Consider the following 24,236-nt stretch of genomic DNA (forward strand, 5'->3'; position numbering starts at 1 on the left):
TTAAAAATGGGGAACAATATTACGATGCATGGAGTTAGGTCTCTGTATAGTTCTACAATGGATGGTTTGAAAATGGAACAATTAAATGATGGGATAATCAGCTTAGCTGGGATAGACATAATGTCAATTATCATTTTGGTAATTCTTGTTTTATTCCTAAAAAAGTTGTTTGGTATCAGTGACAAATGCAAAAAAAGAAAAGACTAATAATATAAAATCCTTAGAAAGACAGACTAATGGAACTAAGAAAAATATTCACATGCAGACAGAGGAGTTTAGAGCAGAACCTGCTTCACCACTGCATTATGAAATTGAAGAGGAGCAGCCTAAGGTTATTATAAAACAAACTTCAATTTATCCAGCTACCATACAAGAATGACCACCAGATGACAGGCATCACCAAGGCTATTCAGAAGTTAACTGGGATCCTGTAGAAATGTTAGATTTGAAGAGATTAAGGAAGCAATAGTTTCAGATGGTATGCATTCACCTTTTGTGAGACAGATGTTAAATTTGTGGGCCACTCAGAACAGAATTATTCCACAAGACTGGAAAGACTTAGTTACAACAGTATTGGAAGCTGGTCCTCAGTTACAATAGAGGTCCTGACAGAGAGATGAAGCTAGGACAACTGAACATCGAGGTAGGGCTAGAAGATATGAGATTTCCCAAGATCAAATTCTTGATGAGGGTCATTATGCTAATGTGGAAAGAAAGTTTACATTTGATGATCACACCCTGGCCCAATGCCTACAGCAGCTTTGAATACTTGAGACAAGACTGAAGAATCAGGAAAGAGGGCTGAGTAGGTTACTAAAATTATACAAGGTCCAAAAGAAGCCTTCACTGATTTTTTTTTTTTACAAAGATTGACTTCAGCTGTAAATAGAATGATATCAGATCCAGAAGTTAGACAAATATTAACTTAATCTTTGGCTTTTGAAAATGCTAATACGGAATGTAAAAGGGTGATCAGGCCTTTAAAGGCAAGATCAGCACCCATAGATGAATGGATTAGAAATATAGCTGATATTGGATCTCACGCTTATGATAATACTTGGCTAGGAGAGGTGACTTCTAAAAATCAAAGGGTTAGATGTTTTAATTGGGGTAAATCATGTCATCTGAAAAGGGATTGTAGGCAAGGCATTCTTAGAGACAATGTTTTTTCTAGAGAGAATCCAAACAGAAGGCCCCAGCCTTCTAGAATATGCAGGTGTGGCAAAAGTCTACACTGGACTAATGAATACAGATCAACATGAGACAGGCAAAGTAACTCTTTGCCATCAGGAAATGTCATAGGGGGTCTCTCACAGGCCCCTGTGTCAAATCTGGTTCAATCATTTTCTGTCAGCATTGGGGAAACTCTTCCACAGAGCAATAAAAGATTTAATGCCTGTTACAGAAAACCATACTGCTCTGTATGACAGAACAGCTTTAGAAGATAAAACAAAATTTTGAGGAGAAACCATAAAGCAAATATCTTAGCAAACTTATATAAATGATCAAAGACCAAAGTTAAAAATACAAATAAATGACAATGTAATTGAGGGTATAGTAGACATAGGGGCAGATATAACAATAATTACATCCAAATCTTGGCATCCAAATTGAAGAGTCAGGAGGTAAATGTTCAGCTTTTAGGGATTAGAACTTTATCTCAGGTAAAAAATAAAGCACAAGATGGGTTGAATTTATAGAGCTGGAAGAACAGAGAGAAAAAGTTAAAGTCATATGAAGCTAACATAACAATGAATTTATGGGGTTGTGATTTGTTACAGCAATGGAATACCTAGATTAACATTCCTCCAATCTCAGAAACAAATCATAAACTAATATATGCTTCTGGGAAAAATATTAAAAGGTATTATAAAGAACAGTCACCGACCATTCAGGTTGTACAAAAACAGGGCACAACAGCTGCTAATCTTTCAAAGGTACCAACAGTCCTACCTTTAAGATGGTTAACTGACAAACCTGTCTGAGTGGAACAATGGCCTTTGACATCATAAAAATTACAGGCCTTAGAACAGCTGGTAAAGGAGCAGCTAAATGCTTAACATATCAAAGAATCAACCAGTCCTTAGAATTCTCTTATATTTGTTATTAAAAAGCAATCTGGAAAATGGAGAATGGTAACAGATCTAAGAGCTGTTAATAAGGTGATTCAGTCAATGGGCTCTTTACAGCCTGGAATTCCCTTGCCTTCCCTAATACCTAAAGGATGGTCTATTATAGTGATTGATTTAAAAGACTGTTTTTGTTTTGTTTTGTTTTGTTTTAACTATACCTTTAAAAGAACAGTATAGAGAAACATTTGCCTTCACAGTGCCTACTTATAATAATCCCCAGTCTGTTAAAAGATATCAGTAGAAAGTTCTTCCATAAGAAATGTTAAGTAGCCCTACCTTGTGTCAATATTTTCTACAACAGCCATTGGAAATAATTCATAATCACTTTTCTCAATCTATAATTTATCATTATATGGGTGATATCTTACTAGCTGATTTGGATGCAGATACCTTAGAGAAAATGTTTAAAGAAGTAAAGAAAAATTTGCCTTGTTGAGGATTACAAATTGCTCCTAAAACAAACAAACACACAAAAAAAACCAAAACAACAAAACAAAAAAACAAAGAGGAGATTCTATTAATTATTTAGGATATAAGATAGGTTCACAAAAGAAAATTCAACTACAGAAAGTACAAATCAGGAGAGATCAATTACAAACTCTTAATGATTTTCAAAAATTGCTAGGAGATAATAACTGGCTATGGTCCAAAATTGGATTGACAACTCTAGAACTAAGTAATTTCTTTCAAACCTTAGGAGGTGGTAAGGACTTAAATAGTCCAAGAAAATTATCAGCAGAGGCTGACAGAGAATTGACTTTGGTAGAAAAGAAATTACAGGAAGCACATGTGGATTGTTTGGATCCATAGTTTGACTGTATTCTGGTTAGTTTACCATCTACATATTCCCCTACTGGAATTCTAATGCAGAGAGAAGATAGTATCTGAGAATGGATATTTTTACCACACAAACAGAGGAAAAATTAAAGACATATGTAGAAAAAGTCTCTGAGTTGATCCTGAAAGGAAAATTAAGAGTTCATCAGTTAGCAGAAATAGACCCAGCAGAAACTGTGGAACCTTTTACTAATGCTGAGATTTCCTCATTATGAGCAGGAAATGAACATTGGCAAAGAGCTTGCAATAATTTTTTGGGAGAGATTAGCAACAAATATCCCAAAAGCAAGAGACTTCAATTTATAGAGAACTAACTGAATCCTTTCTCACATTGTACAGGGAATATCAATTTCTGGAGCCCCTATTTTCTATACTGATGCAAACAAATCATGAAAGACAGGTTACAAGTCAGGGAATTTAAGTAAAGTGGCTCAAAGCCTTTATGATTCTGTCTAAAAGTCAGAATTATATGCTGTTCTCATGGTATTACTAGATTTTCCAGAACCTCTTAATATAGTTATTGACTCTCAATATGCAGTTTTACATATTAAAACTGAACTTATACCAGATGATTCAGAATTAACTTTGTTATTTATTCTATTACAAGAAATAATCAGAAATAGAAATCATAACACATATCAGATCCTATATGGGTCTACCAGGCCCTCTAGCACAAGGTAATAATGAAATTGATCAACTATTGATAGGAAGTGTGCTAGAAGTCTCAGAATTTCATAAGAAACAATGTGTTAATAGCAAAGGTTTGAAAAAAGATCTATCACTTGTCAACATGCCAAACAAATTATAAAGAAATGTCCTACTTGTTCTTTGTATAACCAAACTCCACTATCTGCAGGAAGTAACCCAAAGGGTATTCAAAGAAATGAAATTTGGCAGATGGATGTGTTTCATTTTGCAGCATTTGGAAAATTAAGATATGTACACCATATATTCAAGATTTCAATGGGCAACTGATTTTAGCTGTGAAAAGGTTGATTCTGTATTTACACTTTTATTAGAAGCTATGGTCATCTTGGGAATATCTGTACAAATTAAGACTAACAATGAAATGCTCCAGTATATGTCTCTGGTAAAATGAAACATTTTTTTGCATATTACAGCAAAAAGCATATTACAGGTATACCACACAATCCTACAAGACAAGCAGTCATAGAAAGATCTAATCATACTCTAAAAGATATGCTTAATAAACAGAAAGGGGTAATAAAGACCCCCAGAGATAGATTGCATAATGCTTTATTAACTGTAAATTTTCTAAATGCCAATGAGAAAGGAAATGACAGCTGTGGAGTAACATTGGATAACAGAAAAAAACTACTGAATTAAATAAGCCTGTATACTTGTGTTGTCCTCAGAATGGAAACCAGGATATGTGCTACGTTGGGGAAGAAGTTTTGCTTTTTTTTTTCCCACAGAAGAACATCTATAGATACTATCAAAATTGATAAAGATTAGTTTTGAACAGGAGAGACTTCTTGATTAGAAGAGGTGATAGTTCATCAAACAGTGTGACCATTTAATCTAAACTAACTTACATGACTAACAAATGCTTTTCATTTGATCAGATATAACTTGCCAAAAAGGAGACTCCCCAAAGTTAGGGTTGGGGCAGGGTTTTGTTTTTGTCTTTCAGGAGAATGAAGGCTAAGGAATCTGAAGACCACTGGACAAGTGAGACATCTGAAGAAAAAGGATGAATCATCCAGAGAAAATGTCCCAAGGAAAAGAGTAAATTGGCCTATTGATGTATCAAATTTTCAAGAGGACAAAATTTCATAAATCTTCCCAAGTGTTTGCTTCTGCTATTCTCTACAGACAGATAATGCAAATGGTCTTTTTATAGTCCCAGTTCAATTAAAAATTAAAGCTGGCTTTGGAGTTGGAGCATGGTTCTCTCCTTATCTAAGTCAAAATCTCTGTCTCATGTCAGAGGAGCCACCTGACATGGGACAGAAGAAAAACCAAATTAAGGGACTTTTCTATTGCCACTAATCTCATAATTCTTTGGTTTTATTTCGACTCTTTTCAAGACTTTTCTTAAGGTATAAATATTATCTCAAAATTTACAAAATTAATATTATATATATTGAACTTTCTGTCATGATATTAATGATCATACAGAGTACTAACTAGCTTCCTGTACATGATTTCAGGTTTGAGTCTTGAATCTCTATTAGGTAATTAGGAATTAAGTTCTGGATGTACTTAACAAATTGTGGTCCTTTAACCTCTTTGAGAGCTGCTGCACATGACATTTAAAATGTTTAAGTTTTCTGCAGTGAACCATGGCCATTCCTAACAGAGACCTTTGAAGTCTCCAAAAGGATGACGAGGCCCCACAACAATTCCACCTGGATTGTGGCAACACCACTAAGCTGACAAACACCACCCAAAGATCAGCTTTGGACTACAAACTGCTCAGGACAATTTTGAGGTGGCTAGCTGAGATGGTCCAGGCTCATGTACTACTCCACCAGGACTTCAGATAAATCCTACATTTCCCCATTACACAGAGATTAGCAACAAATGATACAGCTAGCTCTCCCAGGACTTGGCCATTATTTCAATTTTCTCAGGGTCCCCTAGAGATGCCATCACCCCAGACAACAGGAAGAAATTTTGAGAACATGATGTCTACATTTCCAAGAGGTGGGGTGGATGGTTTTTGGTCATTCAGTGGGTTATGGGTATTTGTCATTGTTTAGGGGGATTGGTTACAAGTTGTTATCAGTATTGGTCAGGGCAAAAGCTGAACACAAGAGATTAGATTCAGAGATCTCATTGTAAAAGAAAAAGGGGGGATATAGGCATAGGATAAAAGGGTAGATTATTGAATCTACTTTTAAACCAAAAAACAATCTACTAGTCTTAAATATTTTACATTGGTTTGGATTTTTGTGTATTGATACAAATTTAAGGTTATTTTTGTTAGAACATACTGTATTTCTACTCTTGTTTAAAGTATTGTGCCTATGCAGCTCCTTTAACAATGTAATGTAAATTCCTACTCCTTAAAAGTTATTATTACAAACTATTTAGGAGAATAAAGAAATGCAAGTGAATAGTCACCTATTACAATCAAACTTGTAGTCATGTTAGGTATGTTTTCAAGGTCAAACAGAGATATTTTAGATAGACAGGTGGTCTTCAAACACTTCAGAGACCTATAGAACATGGCATTTGAGATGTCTTAATAACATAGGGTTTTTTATGACAATGAGACATGTCTACTCCTGGCAGCACCAATCTACTTCAGAGAAGATGATGGTCATCAAAGAAACTCCATATGGAGTTTACTTTCTTTGTGGCAAAAGTCAGCCACTGGGCAAGAAACTGCCTTTGCCTCAATTGCTGGCAGTGTGCTGTCCAAGTGGGACAAGCAGGACACAGAAGAAAGCGACTGATGAACTTTGCCAAGACAAGGGGGGACAGTCCTTCAAAAATCCTGCTTCACAGAAAAGTCTGTCAGACATGCTAGGCCTGTAGGCTGAAAATGGATGTCCCGACGTTATAGAGAAACTCTGGGTGACTGTCCAGGCAGCCAGATGTTTCTGTCATTTCTTAGTTTTGTTTGTTCTGCATTTCCTGTTTACTTAGGTAATATTATATCCTTCTCAGGTCTCTGATAGAATTGAAGACTAGATAGCTATAGTTTTCCTTGTTACCAAATTCAGAAAAGAAACTCACAAAAGAGGTATAAAGCATATAAGGTTGAAAGACATAAAACGATAGTTTGGGTTGGTGATACAAGTTAGGATGGAAAGTGAATTAGGTATAACACTTTGGGCTCACCAAGATAGGATAGATAATGGAGTATTTTCTCGGAACTTGCCAAATGCAAATTGACTGACATTACTAATGTAATTCTTACCTGTATATATTTGTATTTGTACTTATTGTATATAGTTTTACTATATTAGTGTTAAAAGTTTCCCTTTTTATTTAGACAAAAAAATGGGAAATATTGTGTTATATTTCGATTGTATTCTGACAATAATGTTTGTTTTGAATCAGAGGGCAGAGCTAGCCACTAGCTGGTCAAAATTAACCATAGAAGTTTTGGAGGACTGAGAAAGTAGTAAGGCAGGGCTTAGAGAAAATCTCGGTCCCTTTTTGGAGGAAGGAACAGAAGAGGGGGGAAGTCACTGGTGGCTGCTTCTCTGATCTTTCAGGTTCTTTTTTTTTTTTAAGATTTATTTATTTACTATGTATGCAGCATGTATGTCTGCATGCCAGAAGAGGGCACCAGATCTCATTATAGATGGTTGTGAGCCACCATGTGGTAGATGGGAGTTGAACTCAGAACCTCTAGAAGAGCAGTGAGTGCTCTCAACCTCTGAGCCATCTCTCCAGCTCCAATCTTTTAGGTTCTTACCCCAATCTCTCTCTCCTGATTTTTTTATTGATAAAGAATAATTAAATAAATACATCAACTCTGTGTCTAAATAAACAGCTTTAAAGGACTCTCAAACAACAGGCTCTCAAGACATTTTTAGCTATATACTTAACATGTTGAATACAAATTTGTTTTTATCTGTTCATTTAAAGATACCCTCAATGGCCTTTTTAAGCTAAAATTTGAATAAATGGAGTATGTCAATGTATGTACTTATTACATGTATTTAAGACTATAGTTCCACTATTTTAAAATAATCTACAATTTACTTTCTTCAATTAGAGGATAGTTCCCCAATTCTGAGGGTCATGAAGACAGAATGAACCATTTGTAAACTATAAAATATACCATATCCACCTACATAGCCAAAGCTCATTATTAAAAAATGTATTTCTAGAATTACTGGGTTTGATTATTATAATGTAAGAATTAGGTTACATGCCAAGCTACTGATATTTGCATTTTCTAAATTTACTAAGAGAATATACTACAAATCTCTAGCAAAGGATTTCCATGTACACAATGGAGCTTTCTCTGCCCACTGAGGTTTAGCATGCCTCACCCCTCTGCTTTCCAGGGACTTGCCTATGGAGGTCCATCACCAGAACCAGAAGGAGACAGATTCTGGGAAATCTAAGATTCTAAGACAGTGGAGCTGGGTTCAAGCTCTCTTTCCTATTTTACAGCAAGTGACCTAAGGCAAATTAAGTACCCTCTGGGAAAATGTGGCTCCTTGTATGACTGAAAAGTTAAACAAAAATGCTCATTGTTTTTATAACACACATGCCCTGAATCTGTGTATAATAATTCAAACTAAAGACGCTTACTTTCTCTTCCTCCTCTTCCTCCTCTCCTCCCAGCACCACCACCTGCTCCTCTTCCTCCTCCTGTGATCCTAGAGATTGAATCTAGGGCCCGGCACCTACAAGACCGACCACTCCAGCACCGAGCTGCAGTCCTTTTCTTTTTGTATCGTGAGTCAGGGTTTCAGTTACTAAGTTACTCAGCTCTCTGTCTTTCAACTCATAATTTTCCTGCCTCAGCTTCCTAAATAGCTGAGATTGCAGTCAGTCCTGTGCACCAAGGTTGGCTCTAATCTGCTTCTTTCATTGGTTTTTGAAACAGGTGTTTACTATGCAGCCCTAGCTGGCCTGTAACTTGCTATGTAGACCAAGCTGACATGGAACTTTCAGCAGAGCTGCAGCCTCAACTTCCCAAGTGACAGGATACATGTGCCGACACATCAGCCTTCTAAGTGGTTTATGAAGTCATTAAATAACAAGGGGGAATTTTGGGGGGCCTTGTCTTTTCTGAATGTTTCGTTCTGGTTTTAGACAAAACTTGAAGCATGACAAGATGAATATTTGAATTTAGTCATACATTTGAGAAGGGAACAGCATCTGCAGTGGGCTAGTTTCAAGCTATTAGTGCTTGCCAAAAGGTGTGCAGGTCAACAAAGGTAAACGGTCAAGGCAAACCTAATCACACCTATCAACAAAGCACAACAGTAGGACATACCAGCTATTAGGGGAAAGGGGGGAGACAGGGGAAGTTGGGGGGAACTCTTTAACAGGGAGGGCAGAGGGATGATAATACACAGGGAAATAAGGAAAGAGTGATAAATAACACATAAATAACTAAGGATGTTTATAAAAGCTATAAAGAAACATTATTGTATGTGTTTATTTAAAATACATATGTCTATACGTACACACATAAACATGTGTGCATATAGACAGTGTAAATGGGGTGATAATGCTCCCCTTCAAGAATCACAGATTATCTAACAAAAACCCCCATGCTAGACATGGGAACCCCTTTAAGTTGTTGGTCAGTGGAGTCTAAGAGACACCCCCAAACAATACAGGCTATTGTCTTGCCTTGGTTGCCTTCCAGAACTTGAACGTAAGATCCTACTGTAAAGATACCACACAGTTTGGACACAGGACGTGGAGAAATTGAGCTGGAACTGACCTGGAAGCTTCTTCCCTGAGGACTGGTTTTCATAGTATCCAAAGGTGCCATGCAAGATGCCAAGGGAAGAAGCAATCAACAGTCCTACACAACTGTGAAACCTACGAACCACACCAGTGACGAGCCCAGGAGGTACCTCTGCCGGCACAGTAGTGGCACAATCATCTGGGGTAACCAACACCATCTAATCGGACTCAAGGTCTACTCAACAGAGGGATTCACGTCTGGTCCCGTAAACCTGGCGAGGCCAGCGGTCCGAGAGGAGCGTCCACTGCTGCCGTTCTGTAATTAGTCTAAATACTTATCCTTACACCCACAGATAAGTGCAGCTCTTACTCCTCTCTTCAAAGAAGCTTCTTTATGCAACAGAGTCTACTTCAGAGACCCACAACTGGTCAAAATACAGAGAGTAAATGACCACAGGATGCCCGGCCCCCACTGGTATCGACAGCACAGCCCCTACACCTGAGGCTCAGGGAGCATCACTAAAGGAGGTGTGGAAAGTTGTAAGAGCCTGAGAACCAGACTGCTAGATATGACAGGAACGCTGCCCTCATGATCTCAACAACAGGGTTGTCTAAAAAAGAGCTGCATAAGGACGACATCAATCCACATGCTAATGCAATAATGGCTTGTTAACCACAATATGAAGAGCTAGCTACAGGCAAACAATGGCTACTGAGAAGGGAAATCAGTCTGTCCAGGGACGAGCCTTGACAGGTTGTTATTCAGCCTCAAGTAGTCAGCTCTAAACTCTTGTACATAAGAACAGTAATGGGCTCAGTAATTTCTCTGTGTGTGTGTGTGTGTGTGTGTGTGTGTGTGTGTGTGTGTGTGTGTGTGCGTGTGCAGATGTAGATGTGGAAGTTAGTTGTCTCCTTTTGCCACAGACCCTAGGAAATAAGCAAGCATGCGTGTCACGATAATAATTATAGGAAGAGGTCATGAACTTGAAAGGGAGGCACAGAAGAAGCTGAGGGGTTGAAGGAAGGCCAGAAATGATATAAATACTGTACAATTGTATGAAATTCTCAAAAAAAAAAATTTTTTTAAAGATCCTGGAGAGAAGCAGGGCTCTAAGTTCTATTCAGTTTAAAGCCTGCCAATATCTTTATTTGGACACACTGACAGAACGTGTACAAAAGAAAGTAAAAGGAGGTAGAGCACAGAGAAAGAGTTGTGAAAGGTGAGAGAAGGCAGAGGAAAAACCCTACAGGTTCCTAAGAATAATCTGGTGAAGATCTGTCTAAAAGCTAGGTCTAATGACGCAAGTTTGGTGTACGGGAAATTTTAATCAAATTTCTGAAGAATGGCTATGTGATGAGATAATCATATGTCATCATTAACTTTGTACAATATAATATAAAAATGGAAATCAAAATAATTAAACAAAAACATTTAGGAAGTACTGGAGAGAATGAAGAATACTGGCTCAGAGTTAAAGCTTTTGCTGCTCTTGCAAAGGACCTGAGTTCGAATCCCAGCACTCACGTGGCAGCTCACAACCACCTGTATATAACTCCAGTTCCAGGGGCTCTGCCACTCTTCTGACCTCTGCAGGCTGCTATACACATGTGATATATATACATACACTCAGGCACATACACATAACAACAAACTTTTTTAACAATTTTTAAAAATTTAGGGCTGATATAATGACTCAGTAGGTAAAGTGCAAGGCCAGTACCTGAGCTCAAATTCTGAAATGCACACAGAGACGGAAGCAGAGAGGCAAGTGCACACAGGTGCCCTCTCACTTCCACACGCGTGCCATGCACGTGTGTTCACATGTCAACACTTCCTGACAACCCTGCCGCAAACCGTCTGGCTGGCCTGTTAAAGGCCGTGTGCGAGGAGGAGCCAGAATGGAGACAGCTGAGCAGGTCAAAGTCTATGCCCTGGGCCTGACAGCCTGAGTTCTGTCCCCGGGACCCACTCCCGAAAGCTGTCCTAAGACTTCCACAGGCACACCATGGCACATGGCACACACCCCCACACACATACACAAGCACACAGTCGTACACCATGCATACACACAACAATAATAAATAAAATAACTTAATGTATTTTATTTGAAAACCCTTTTGTACAAATTCTAGTCATCTATTAACAAAGCTTGAATTTTTCATTTTTATCTTATATACAAAATTTTAGTTATTAAGAACACAAAAACTGGCAACAAAAACTGACCATCACTCCTATTATCTGTCTGTGTGTGCATGCACATGTGGATGCTGTTACCCGGGGTGCTGTTCCTCAGGAGCTCCCCATCTTGTGTCTTCGAGACCAGGCCTCTCACTGGGGACCTGAGACGCACTAATGAGACTCAGCTGACTGGCCCGTGAGTCCCAGCCCGTCCTGTCCCCGCCCCAGTGACATCATCACAAGCACACTTCACCCACTACACATGGCTTTGCGTTTGGTGCTGGAGATCTTTTCACATGGGTGTGGGGATCAAACTCAGGTCCTTCAGATTGTGTGGCAACCACTTTACTGAATGGGCCAACTCCCTACACCTTCAAATTATTTCTTTTGTTAAAATAATACAAGAGCCCTTGTTTCATTTAGAAACAAACCAGCAAAAAGCCAAAGATTCTTTTCCTAACTTGGAAGATATCGCAGCATTTGGAGAAAATACTGAAGAAGGTCCATCTCTCCTATAAACACAAAACACAACCCATGCTTAAGATCTTACCAAATCACAGCGCAGGCAGTATGGCCAGGAATAATTAAAAGCATTCTCTTTGGAGTTGGCTAGCTCAAAGTTCAACTCCTAACTCTATATTACCAGCAATGTGATCTCGAGTGTCAATATCATCACAGTAAAACGGAGATAAGAACACAGCCTTCTTCGGGGGCTGTGATAACTGTAAGATTACACTACACAAATACTCAGGAAACAGTGGTGGCTTGCTTTCTTAAGAAAGGAGTTTTATCTTGCTGCTCCTAAAAAACATAGTGCTTATGTAGCTGTTTTATATCTTATAAATTATCATTTTTTATAATGACTTATCATTTTATAAATTCATGTAAGTATAAATCACACATAATTTACTATCATTATCATACATGACTTTTCAGAAGAAATCATAAGTCAAATTATTAAATCTTAAAGCAAAGCAATTTTATCAGTCAAAATAAAAATATTTTTAAAAGATGGTTGATATGACTTCTCTGTGTGACGTGAAAACTCAAATCAGAAACAGGAAGAGCCTAAATTAGAAGTTCCCTTTTTTTGAAACTTAGTGCACTAGGCCACAGTCCTAAAAATTTATGTACCCAAAACACCTCATAAGGATTTCCACTGTTAGTAAGTGTGTAATATGATAATTCACTAGAGACCGTTTAAGTGATTTGTCTCTTCCTGATTTTCTTTAAATTCTGTTAGACTACCAATTCTTCCTATAAATTCTGAAGGTGCTATGTGACAATCCATTTTTAAGGCTGCTCATGTTCTTAATGCAGCCTGCACATCCACACGGTGGAAACCATAGCGACCTCTTCCTTCTTGCTCTTCCTCCGCAAGGACCAGCTGGAGACAGGCCAAGAAAAAAGACAACGCTAGAAAGTAAATACATATCTTTAAGGGTTTAAAATATACACTTGAATGTGCTTTCAACTGCATTCCTGGATCCAATACAGAGCATGTCTCCATAGTGATCCAGCCCTACTTGACCACTGCTGGAGTCAGAACCGAGTATAATGACACATGCATGAAAACACCACAGTGAAGCCTATCACTCTATATACTTGAGAAATAAAAACAATGTGAGAAGTTAAGAGAAAGTCATTCTCATGGAGCCAAGATGATCAGGTAAAGTAAAATACACATAAATTTATAAGATGAAGAGATAATGTGGCTTTAGAGGAATGTTTTTAAAGGAGTGGAAAAACATTCAAATGCCAATAAATGTGACACAGGACATCACATGAACTCTAAGAGCTTTGGTTTTTCTTCAAATGAAGATGAGATGGCTAGACAAGTGGTCACTATCCTTAAGGATGGGGAAATTACCTTCTTGCTAACCCACACATACAGATACATTAAACTTGAAGAGGGCCCCTGAGATGGCCAAATCACAATGCAGGCAGTGTGGCCAGAAATCATGAAGAGCATTATTAATTAAATTAAAAACAGGTAAAGCCACTTGCCTCCAAGCATGCTGACCAGGATTCAGTCCTCGGGCCACATGGAAGGACGAGAGAACTGACTCCCACAAGTTGTCTTCTGACCAGCACATATATACCGTGGTGCGCGCGCACGCACACACACACACACACACACACACGCGCGCACACACACACACACACACACACACACACACACACACACACACACGTCACATCCAAGTGGACATTCATGCACAATAAATAGACAACTACAACACTTAAAGACCTGGCTAGATGGCTTGGCAGGTAAAGGTGCTGCTCTCCAAGCCTGGCAAAGTGAGATGGGTCCCTGGAATCCACATAAAGTGGGAGAAAACTCACTTTACAAGTTACCCTCAGATCTCTACACAGTCACTGGCGTGGGCAACACAGCGCGCGCACACAGTGACAACTTCTAAATGGCAGCAATCACCCTGTATAGAAAGGTCGGCAACTTGCAGACGTTCTCAACATGTATGAATGCGTTTGCACCTGCAGAGAGAGTCTGGCCAGGGCTGTGATAAATCACAATGTACGCACTAACATCTTTTAAAGTAAATGCCATGAAAAGCTAAGGAGCCTTGTTCTAGAGGACTAGCAAGGTTCCTAAAGGCCTATGATTCCATGACTCTTTTACTACCGTTACATTTTATTTTGTGTGTGTGTGTGTGTGCGCGCACGGGCATTGTGCATGCCATGGTGTGCGTGTTGAGGTCAGAGGACAAATCTGGGAGCACCGGTTCTCTCCCGTCCACCATGCAGCTCCCGGGGCCTGAACTCAGGTCTTTGGGTTTGGGGACAGGTGTTAACTTGCCGAGTCACCCTACTGGCTTCTCGATAACCCTTAGTGCAAAACTGTACATGCTGGCTGGTGTGCCTGCAGGGCAAGCTCTTGGAGTTATAGTGTACAGGAAGATGTATTTGGATGGCTGCATGAAAGTACTTGTGTGCTACAAAGGGTTTTTAAAGTGTAGCCTGGGGACAGGAAAGATGATCCAGTGGACAAGAGCACTTGCTGTTCAAGCAGGAGAATGGGTTCAAATCTCCTGTACCTATTCAAGAGGCCAACTGTGGCTGCATATGGATGTGTGATCTGGTTCTGCGGGGTGTGGGGACAGGAGCTGTCACCCTAGCCTCATAGCCATTGAGAGGCCTGGCTCAAGGCGCTAGGGCAAGGAATGATAGAGCAGGACCTGTGACATCCTCGGGCTTCTGAGTCCACTCACGTGTGTGCGGAAGCAGCTATCAGTGAAAAGCATGAGGACTTGAGTCTGATCCCCCCACATGAAAAAGCCAGGCACGCTGGCATGCAGGGGCGACAGGTGGGTTCCTGGGGCTCTGGCCAGCCAGCCAGCTTGGCTAGACTGGCAAAGCCCAGGTCAGTGAGAGACTAAAGTGGACCTTTGGTGCGTCGTGTATCTTATAATTTGCCACACAAATTATAAATTGAAAATGCATGGAAAATGGAGCGAAAGAAGAAAATACAACTGCTGAATCACAAGACAGACAGCTCAGGGTGTTTCATATGATCAGAGTAACATTTATAAGACAGTATAACTCATTTAATTAGGTCACTAGGGTGAGCGATGTGAAATGAACCAAACTGGTAGTACAATGTCGCCCTCTGCTGGACTCAGCTGGTAAAGATAAACCTCAAAGAATTAACAAGACTAAGTGAATACTCTCATTCCTAGTCTAGCCTAATAGTGTCTGGGGCACTCTTCCATTAACAGTTTCAGTGCCGTGCTATGTACGGCTTTAAAGAAGCCAGTAGTGAACGCAGGGCAACAGCAGCACAAAAGTCCACGTGGATTAAGACTCATGTCACAAGAAGGAACCTGTACAGTGCTGCAGGCCCAGGACACTTGTGACTGAGGTCACAGGCTACAAACGGGAGCTGTTACTGTTCCATTAAACAGATGTGACGTGTGTGTCAAACTGATTTCCAAACATTTGTGAAACAGGACAATAATCACACATTTACAGTGCCCTTCCCCGCCAAGGCCTGGGAGCATCACAGAGGAAGAGGAAGGCGTAGAAGAGTGTAAAAGCCAGCAGAAAGGGAAGACTTGTGCAACCATTTCCTCTAGACTGAAACATTCTCTCCAAGGACAGACACACCTGGGACTCATGAGATTAGATGACAGCAAACAAGTTCAGGAAGACAAGAGACTCTCGGGTAGAGCAGCTGGCTACAGGTTGTATAGGGATCCCATGATGCAGCTTTCACGGGTCACCATTCTGGCTGAGGTGGCCTTTTCAGTGGCGTGGCTACATGAGTCACTCACGCTCCTGTACGTAATCCCAGAAAACTTCCTGGCTCACCAAGCCCACCAGGTGGAATCACTCATCATTGTCCTCTTTATCTGAACCAAAAAGATGTAGACTCACAGGGGAGGTAATGCAACAGATTAAAATAGAAGGTTTCCTTAAAACTACACTGGATCTTCATGAGGAAAAGGCTTTATTTAAGAGCTTCTTTCTGCATACCTGCGATGTGGCCCCCAGCCCCTAGGTTAATCTGTGATAGAAAACTTACTTACCCTCTCTGGGAAGTCCTTTGGGATGAGAATTATTTCCATCCTGCATCTACCGTCTGCACATGGACTAGCCAAAATGCCACCTCACCTGTCCCTGCTCCTTCTCAAGCAGAAATCCATCTAAGCAGACACTCTACAACTGTCACCTTTTCATCCCACACGGGCTGAGACGCAAACATTATCTACACTGTACCCCACTTTGTACCATCTAATTAGCTCACGATAACCAGTGCTAACCTGCACTACTAAGATGTCTCTGTAAACACATAATTCATTCCTTTACTTGGCAGCTGCTCAAGTGTAAGATACCATATTTATTCTTATTATTTCGTCTCTGTAGATTGTCCCTAAGCTCCTGTGCATTAACTAGAACATTCAGCATGTCTGCTCGACTCTCACCCCGAGTCATGTAGGCCATAGTGAGGGTTCTCACCGTACCTTCACTACAGGAAAACTATGCAGGAGAGAGTGGGAAAGTGCACATCGGGACCGTCTCTGCACTTCAGTGACGCTCGTGTTCCCATGTGCAGGCGTCATCAAAGGGCGTCTGTGTCCTACCTTTGGAGACCAGGATTTGGGAGGACAGAAAGTCAAGACCCAGCAACTATTTTCAGCACCATCCCTCAGTGGAGTTTCACACACCTGACCTTCAGGCCATGTTTAGGAGCACTGGCCCACTTAGCACTCGTCTTCGGTCAGCTCCTTTTGGATACAGACAGAGCAGCACAGTCCAGCCAACCGTACCCAGGCCTGTTCGTGTTCCAGCCACTTTCAGGAAGTTATCATGAGAAAGAAGAGTGGTCACCTGTGGGTGCCGCCGCCACCGCTGCCGCCATGCTCTACCAGCCCTGCCAGATGCTGCAGACACACTCTGCTCCAGCAAACTTGCTCTGTGCTGTGCTTCCTCATGCTCAGTGCCCACAACTCAGCCCGGGGCTCCTAGTCAGAACCTCACTGAGGTCTGCAGTCAAGTCACCAGCTGCTAATTTTCAGAATTACTCACCTTGGGAAAAGGTGAACCACACTCTGTCTCCAACCACTTGGAAAGTGTGCTGCCTTTCAACGGCCCCGAGGACCGCCTTGAAATGGAGTTTACGAAGCCAGAACACTTGAACCCCTTAGGAAAGCTTTACTTTGCAGAGCCTTCATTCCCCCTAAAACTCAACCTTTTGTTTTTGAGAAAGATCACATTTTCCCTGATAGACAGGCCAGAAGCAAAGTAGGATTTTCAGAACTCAGCTTTCTCTCCCCATCCCAGCTGTGTACCAGCACTCCAAACAGGTCCTAACTAACCTGCACATCTCCCTAGGAATTCCTGCAAGCTTTATGCACTGGAGGGTCCAGTTCTCTGCTGCTGTTCTAACAGATCTAAGCCTCCTTCTCATATCTGCATTAATGTGACTCTGTCACTTTTAAGTTTTGTTTTGTTTATAACTGATCTCAACTTTGCAAAATAAAACTCAATTGTTTCATTTGTCAACAGTTACACAGGGAATTCATGGGACTACTCACAATACTTAAAGTTTTTCAAAAGAAAAACCTCTCCCTCTCAACAGGATCTTACTGTATAACCCAAGACCAATTCATGATCCCCTTGTCTCAGACATACACCTCATTCTCATTTTTACTTTTGTAAAGTTATTATTTCTTGAGACAAGCTTTTCCCATGTAGTCCAGGCTGGCCCTAAGCTCATAGCAGCCATCCTGCCTCAGCTCCCCCAGGGCTGTATTTACAGGCATGAATCACCATACCTGCTTCCCAATTCTTTATGGTGATTTTTCTTTAAACTTTCTTTTATTGGTTAGAATAATTTGGTTTGGATTCAAATCCGAATTTTTTCTTTCTCTGAACTGCCTAAGAATTGTAACTTATCTTTTAGCTCAGATGTTGATGCCACTTTTTCTTGCATTGCTTGAAATTCACCTAAATTTACCAAAATACATACCCCATGTCCGTCTCCCCCGACTCAGGAACATAGTTTTTTTTTTTTTTTATTTCTTAATTTTGAGCTGGCAAGATGGTTCAGCAGGTAAAGGCACCTGTCAAGTTCAATACCTGAGACCCACACGGCAGAAAGACAGACTCAGTTACTCCAAGTTGTCCTGACTTCTACACACACACACACACACACACACACACACACACACACATGACTTCTACACATGTGTATACACACACACACACACATAAAAATGTAAAAAAAAAAAATTGAGTATTAGTTTTTCGAACTGCAGTCTTTGTAACAACAGCACCAGTGAGCTTGTTTAGAATGCAAATTCCTAGGCCCTAGCTGACTGACATACAAACCTCTGGAATGGTGCTTGGGAAATTCGCCAGGTCGGGTTCAAATTCCTGACAACTCCTCTGTCCCAAGCTTCTAAATACTGGGATTACAGCAGAAGCCACCATGCCTAGCTATGCACAAATCTTACACGGTAAAAAGTTTAAAAACCACTATTGAGGTGGTTTAAAAGAAAATGGCCCCCAGAAGGAGTGGCACTATTAGGAGGTGTGGCCTTGTTGGAGGAAGTGTGTCACTGTGGGGGGAGGGGCTCTGAGGTCTCCTATGCTCAAGCTACTCCCAGTGACAACAGTTGCTTGTGCAGCCTGAGGATCAAGATGTAGGACTGTCAGCTCCTTCTCCAGCACCATGTCTGCCTGCACACCACCATGTCCCACCATGATGATAATGGACTAATCTTCTGAAACTGTAAGCGAGCCTAATTAAATGTTTTCCTTCATAACAGTTGTGGTCATGGTGTCTCTTCACAGCAATAGAAACCCTAACCAAGACAACTATCTAGGAGAAGAAACTTCAAATTCAAAAGTTCTCAAATTATGTACTTTTTAGCTAAATGTGGTTTTTATCAACCCAGCTTCTTAGACGGTGGTGGCAGCTTCTTAGACGGTGGTGGCAACCACATCTGGGGTCCCGTTACTGCATGTGGAGGGGTTGCAAGAAAAAAAAACTGACACAAAAACTAATTCACAGTCAACTATGTAATGAATCTGGGGCATTTCTGGCCACACTTGCTCATGCCCCATCATGCACCTCCACTGTAGTCTTGGTTCTGTACACACAGCATGCCCTGGATGGTCTCAAATTCCCACCAGCTGGCTTTCACAGCAGTACTGAGATTACAAGTGTGAGCCTCTATGCCCGGCTTACATTCCCACCTTTGTTCACTTTTATTTTAGAAATTAGAAATTCCCAGCATACATTTCATACATGCTCTGATGTGTGCAAATGACCTTACCTCTCTCACAGACAGCTGTGGCGGGAAGGAAACTGATAAAACCACACTGGTGAATTCAAACCCAGAGGCTTCAACCTTTTGGCACACCTAAAAGAATATTACAAATATATAAACTCCCAAGAATTGCTGAAAATGAGGCTCGAGTCATAACATTCCTCCCAGGAGATGGCATTGCACGATTTCCCAACATTCACTTAGGCGCTGGGGGCCGAGCCTCAGTAGCACTGCGGTGCCCAGCACGCGCCAGGCCAGTCGTCTCTAGCACTGCGGTGCCCAGCACGCGCCAGGCCAGTCTCTAGCACTGCGGTGCCCAGCATGCGCCAGGCCAGTCTCTAGCACTGCGGTGCCCAGCACGCGCCAGGCCAGTCGTCTCTAGCACTGCGGTGGCGAGCACGTGCCAGGCCAGTCGTCTCTAGCACTGCGGTGCCCAGCACGCGCCAGGCCAGTCTCTAGCACTGCGGTGCTCAGCACGCGCCAGGCCAGTCGTCTCTAGCACTGCGGTGCCCAGCACGTGCCAGGCCAGTCTCTAGCACTGCGGTGCCCAGCACGCGCCAGGCCAGTCTCTAGCACTGCGGTGCCCAGCACGCGCCAGGCCAGTCTCTAGCACTGTCCAAAACAAAAGCAACAAGCGTAACTGATACGTGTGGGTGGAGCACTCTTCACAGACATCCTGAGATGAAGCATGTGTTAGTTCCCACCCTACACAACTGGTAGTTTCAGGACCACATGTTGAGTGTCAGACAATTCTCATTAGTTTTGCAATATGTTGACACAACATTTCAGAATAGTTGGTCTTTTCTAATTAGGAAGAGAGTTCAGTGATCAAGTGGTCTGACCAAATTGAAACAAATGGTACTGTTTAGGAATGGTAGGTTTAAGAACTCTAGCTTTAAGGCTAACACCGTCTCTGATCACACCTATAGTGAGATTGTTTACCTTTATAATAAACTCTTTCTCACAGAACTCTTGAAGAATTCCTAGGCAAACATTGCACACACTCAAATTTGAAGGGTCAGAGGCAATGCTTTCCTCTTCCGTGGCAGAGATCCCTTCCTCTCCATTTCCACTCAAATTATCCATTCCGTCTTCTTGAAGACGAATTTTCTTCAATGGTGGGTTTGGAACTTCCACAATTAATTCATCTTTTTCAGTTTCTAGAAATTTCTGTAGATCATTGAACAACTCCTGAAAAGTTATGAAAAAACAGTAGCATTTTAAAGTGGCTTTGAGGTTCCTAAGATGAAGAGTGAAAGTCAGCCAGGTGTGGCAACATGTGTCTTTTTTTTTTCTTTTTAATTAGTAGTTGAATGACCTTCCCAAAAGAACTACAAGACAGATGTGTAAATTTGTTGATGGAGCCTTTCTACTTAACATTACGGTTTTCGCTTCACTAATTTGTGAAATTCTTTTGGAAAAACATACACATATAAAATAGGCACTTGATTAGTGTGTGGATTAAATGCATTAATAATAAATTCAGTCATCAATCACGCATGAATGTCACATAGGAGATCTGTCTACCTCTGAGCACTGAGATTAAAGGCATGTACTGTCCCAACTGCAATGCCTGTCCTGGGTCCCAGGCCTCTGGTCCCACTAGAGTGCTCAGAGGGAGAGGCAGCAGATCCTTGTGAGTTCAAGCACCTAGGGCTACACAGTGAGGCACTGTCTCAAAACAAGGTGTAGAGAGGATTATAACAGCATGGACTCATACAACGCTGGTTTACATCAATTCAAGAGTAACCAATTTACTACAGCAATGGCTTTCTAGGGAGTCTGAGACCAACTTGTGCATTGTAATAGAAATACCTTACATACTAAGAGGCTGGAACTCTTGCTGAAACTCAGTTAATAGTGCACCTTGGCCAGGCAGTGGTGGTGCACGCCTTTAATCACAGCACTCGGGAGGTAGAGCCAGGCAGATCTCTGTGAGTTCGAGGCCAGCCTGAGCTAACAAGTGAGTTCCAGGAAAGGCGCAAAGCTACATAGAGAAACTCTGTCTTGAAAAACCAAAAAAAAAAAAAAAAAAAAAAAATAGTGCACCTTGAAGTCACTTCAGACTGCTGTCCTACTGCGTGCCCAACCTGTCTGTTTAACCTGCCTTTAAGGGAACAACTACCAACCAACCTTGCCTTGGCTTTCCCACGTAATCCTTTATAACCTAAGCTAACACACAGCTATAATCTTAAATTATGTACTCTCCCATACTCTTGGCCCAAGAGTAATGCACATGTATATTATGATAATCATTTGCTAGAAACAGCAAATGAGCTAAAAGCAGCCTTATAAAATGAATATCCACATAAATGCTGAAAGCAGATGAATATTCAGCTACTGACTGACAGGGTTTGCTACCTGGGTCAGCTGGAGTCATAACTAACTCCTTGTAAAACTGTTAAATAGTTCTGTAAAGCATTCCTCATTCCTTCTCCATGTGATGATTTCTATGCTGTTCAATAAAAGAAATAGTTAGAGAGGTGGTTCAGTGGTTAAGAACATGTATTGTTCTTCCAGAGAACCTCTTCAGGCGGCTCACAACTGTGTAACTCCAGCCCCAGGGACCCAATGCCTCTGGCCTCTGCAGGCACCCACACATGTGACATACACTCAGACACACACCATTAAAAATAAAATTTAAAAATATATTAAAAAATAAAAGAGAACAAAGTCCTTTGTTGGGAACGGACACACAAGGACAGACAGATACAAGGATAAATTTACAAGACAGCCTTTGGGTGGGCACAGTTCAGACTCACACACCAGGAGGCAGAGACTGACAGACACACAAGAGCAAGGTAGAGAGGTCAAATCTGGGCTCCCTCTTGGTTAAATGATGCCAAGGACTAGTGCTTTGATTTCTGTCCTTAATGCGACATCGAAGAATTTATTATTATTAATGCATTTAATCCACACACTAATCAAATGGTTATTATATATGTGAATATTTTTCCAAATGAATTTCACACATCAGTGAAGCTAAAACCTTAATCTTAAGTAGAAAGACTCCATCAACAAATTTACAAGTCTGGCTTATATTTCTATTGGGAAGGTCATTGAACTACCAATTAAAAAAAATTCAATTCTAATTACTAAAACACAAAAAACATAAACTGGGGCTGGGCAGTGGTGGCCAAGCCTTTAATCCCAGCACTTAGGAGGCAGAGGCAGGCGGATCTCTAAGTTTGAGGCCAGCCAGGTCTATAGAGTGAGTTCCAAGACAGCCAGGACCGTTAGTTATATATAGAAACCCTGCCTCAAAAACAAAACAGAGTGTGTGTGTGTGTGTGTGTGTGTATAGATAGATATATATCTATCTATATATATACTGAGATGGAGATATAGTTCAGTGGTAGAATACCTGCTTAGCATGCATGAAGCCCTGGGTTCCAACTCCAACAGCAAAGAACAGAGACAGACAGACAGACAGACACACACACACACACACACACACACACACACACACAGGAAAGTACAAGCTGATTTTTTTCCTTGCTAAGTTATTTAACACTTCACAGCACAGTGTTAGTTAAGGTAAAATCTCATCATTTAGAGGTTGAGCAAGTGAAGATAATTTTTGAGACAATTTACCAAAATACCTAGATTAGGCAGTGCTAACATCTGGCGCCTTGATTACAGTTCATTTATAGCACTAAGCGAAAGATGCCCTCTTCTACATTTCTGTCATGCCTTGAGTTGGAATGTAAAAACAAGCCTCCCCTTAAGAACGCTCCAGTTCTTCTGCCACTCCCTCCAAATGCTCAGCTTTCCTGTGGTTCTTCCATATCAGCTCAGTTGTCGAACAATCATTTGAATTCAGTTAGTCTATATTAACTTAAGAATATTTTTCACTCAAACATTAAATTTGTTTTGTTGATGCATTAGCACTCCAATTTTCACAAAAAATTCACACCTACATCCACACATTCAGGTATATTACAGCCCACACAAATGTTGATTGCTACCTAATATCTGTAACATGAGTATAACATAGTATGTACATGTATGTCCTCACGTACGGCTTATATGACTAGAACAAAACAAAGCTTAAACTATTTCAAAAAAGCCTTCGAATATTTTGTTTATATTTATTCACAAAGAACATTACAGTCAAAGTTGCTGACAGTCTCTCTCTATAAAGTGTACTTGAATCTAGTACACATATCTAGGGTGACGTGTAGAAAAGTATATGAGGAAGATTACCCAGAGCTGGCTGTAAGCTGGGCATTCACACACACAGCAACTGTCACTGCATATGTGTCACTTCTGGTTTCCAATTGCTTTCACATACTCAATAGATCATGTCCTTAAAATCCTGGGAGGCAGAGGGTGTCACCACTCCCATGGACAGAGGAGTAACTGAAGGTGTACAGTGGCGGAACTGAGGTTCAAATCCACGTCTTCTAGCTCCGAATCCTAGGCTTTGGATTCAGACACACTGCTCAATTCCTAGCTTGCTCATTTAATAGCTGTTTAACTTTGGGCAGGCTGCTTAACCTCTCTTTGTTTCAGTCACTTCATGTGAAAATAGAGATAATCATTGCATGTACTTACAAAAGAGTAAATGAAAGCTTAACATGTAGTAACACTAGACGAACACCAGGAACTATTATTATTGCTAACATAGTAGAAACAACACAATCATATAGAAAAACAATAGCGATTACTACATAAAAGTAGCAATTTTTAAAATAAACTGAGTATGTGTGTATGAATGTATATATTTTACACATGGATACAATTATTTGCCTTTGGAAAAAAAGTCACTGTTAGTATCAACCGTATGTCACAGGCATAGTCTATATTTTATGTGAAGATATTCTATTCAATGACAGCTCTCTATGTATTACTGTAAACGTGAAAATTTCTGTAAGTTTCTTGTGTTACGCTAAGCACTTACTTTTAAAGGCTTCCTGACACAGCCAGGAATCA

At 40.7% G+C, this 24,236-nt stretch overlaps 1 protein-coding gene across 3 annotated transcripts in view; it reads right to left on the minus strand.

Moving 5' to 3' along the window:
• Pus10 (pseudouridine synthase 10) overlaps nt 1-24,236 on the minus strand; it is an 81,301-nt gene that overhangs the window by 52,779 nt on the left and 4,286 nt on the right. For 2 of the 3 annotated variants that reach the window (XM_052734671.1, XM_052734672.1), the window contains exons 3-4: nt 20,244-20,492; nt 19,308-19,394 (exon numbers count right to left, since the gene is read on the minus strand). The exons of the other annotated variant lie outside the window; for it this stretch is intronic. In XM_052734671.1, the coding sequence (XP_052590631.1) occupies nt 19,308-19,394; nt 20,244-20,492 (336 nt within the window). The remainder of the gene's footprint in view (nt 1-19,307; nt 19,395-20,243; nt 20,493-24,236) is intronic. 3 annotated transcript variants of the gene reach the window in all.

This window comes from Peromyscus californicus, unplaced genomic scaffold (assembly GCF_007827085.1).
Source record: "Peromyscus californicus insignis strain IS unplaced genomic scaffold, ASM782708v3 Scaffold_13__1_contigs__length_99412109, whole genome shotgun sequence".
Taxonomy (NCBI): Eukaryota; Metazoa; Chordata; class Mammalia; order Rodentia; family Cricetidae; genus Peromyscus; species Peromyscus californicus.